General features: G+C 49.4%; 1 protein-coding gene across 1 annotated transcript in view; it reads right to left on the bottom strand.

The window, feature by feature from the left end:
• The window catches only part of T265_04864 (hypothetical protein), a gene marked incomplete at both ends in the record, with an annotated part of 45,930 nt that extends 45,193 nt beyond the window's left edge, over positions 1 to 737 (bottom strand). The window contains 2 exons of the mRNA XM_009169718.1: positions 243 to 300; positions 414 to 737. Coding sequence (XP_009167982.1) covers positions 243 to 300; positions 414 to 737 — 382 coding nt within the window. The remainder of the gene's footprint in view (positions 1 to 242; positions 301 to 413) is intronic.
• Positions 738 to 761: the final 24 nt, after the last annotated feature.

Here is a 761-nt window from a genome sequence, read left to right as displayed (position 1 = left end):
CTTCAGAATGCGTTCCATCACCTTGCACAGCACGCTAGTGAGGCTTATAGGCCTGTAGCTGCCAGGCGACGATCGGTCACCAGTTTTGTAGGTTGGCGTGACAATCGCTTCCTTCCAAGCAGAGGGAAGGCAGCCTACGTCAAGCGACTGACGAAACAACATGTGTAAATTGTTTGGCATTTCCTTGCCATATTTTCCGACTTCTCAAAAGCCTTCGATAGGGTCCCACACGTCCCGCTTACCCGCAAAATCGAGTCTTACGGGATTCAAGGGAAAATCCTTCGCTGGATCAAGGCGTTCCTATCAGACAGATCATTCCGAGTGAGAATAGACTCGACCTATTCCTCTCCAGCGCCGGTTTCCATTGGAGTTCCTCAAGGTTCCGTCTTGGACCACTCCTGTTACTGATCTACTTCCAGTAGACAAGACGTTCTTGCGAGTCCATGTCCACATTTTGCGGACGACTTGAAAGCCTGGAGTTCCAATGCCAGTGCCCTCCAAATGGATGTGAATGTTGCCAAGCAGTGGTCGTTGGACTGGCACCTTCCTCTGAATGGCGAAAATTGCGTACATGTGTCGCTTGTAGGGGATTCAGCGAATGCCTTTGTTATGCATGGTGAAAAATGACCAGAAAACATCAGGAGGATAGATGCCAAAAAAGATTTGGGCATCTGGGTCTCCTCAAACTTGTCCTTCTCACTACACCATGAGAAATCGGCCCAAAAGGCATTCGCCATTTTACGGATGATCCGACGCACCTT

Source organism: Opisthorchis viverrini (assembly GCF_000715545.1).
Source record: "Opisthorchis viverrini unplaced genomic scaffold opera_v5_84, whole genome shotgun sequence".
NCBI lineage: Eukaryota > Metazoa > Platyhelminthes > Trematoda > Opisthorchiida > Opisthorchiidae > Opisthorchis > Opisthorchis viverrini.
This window is presented reverse-complemented; position numbering and strand designations above follow the sequence as displayed.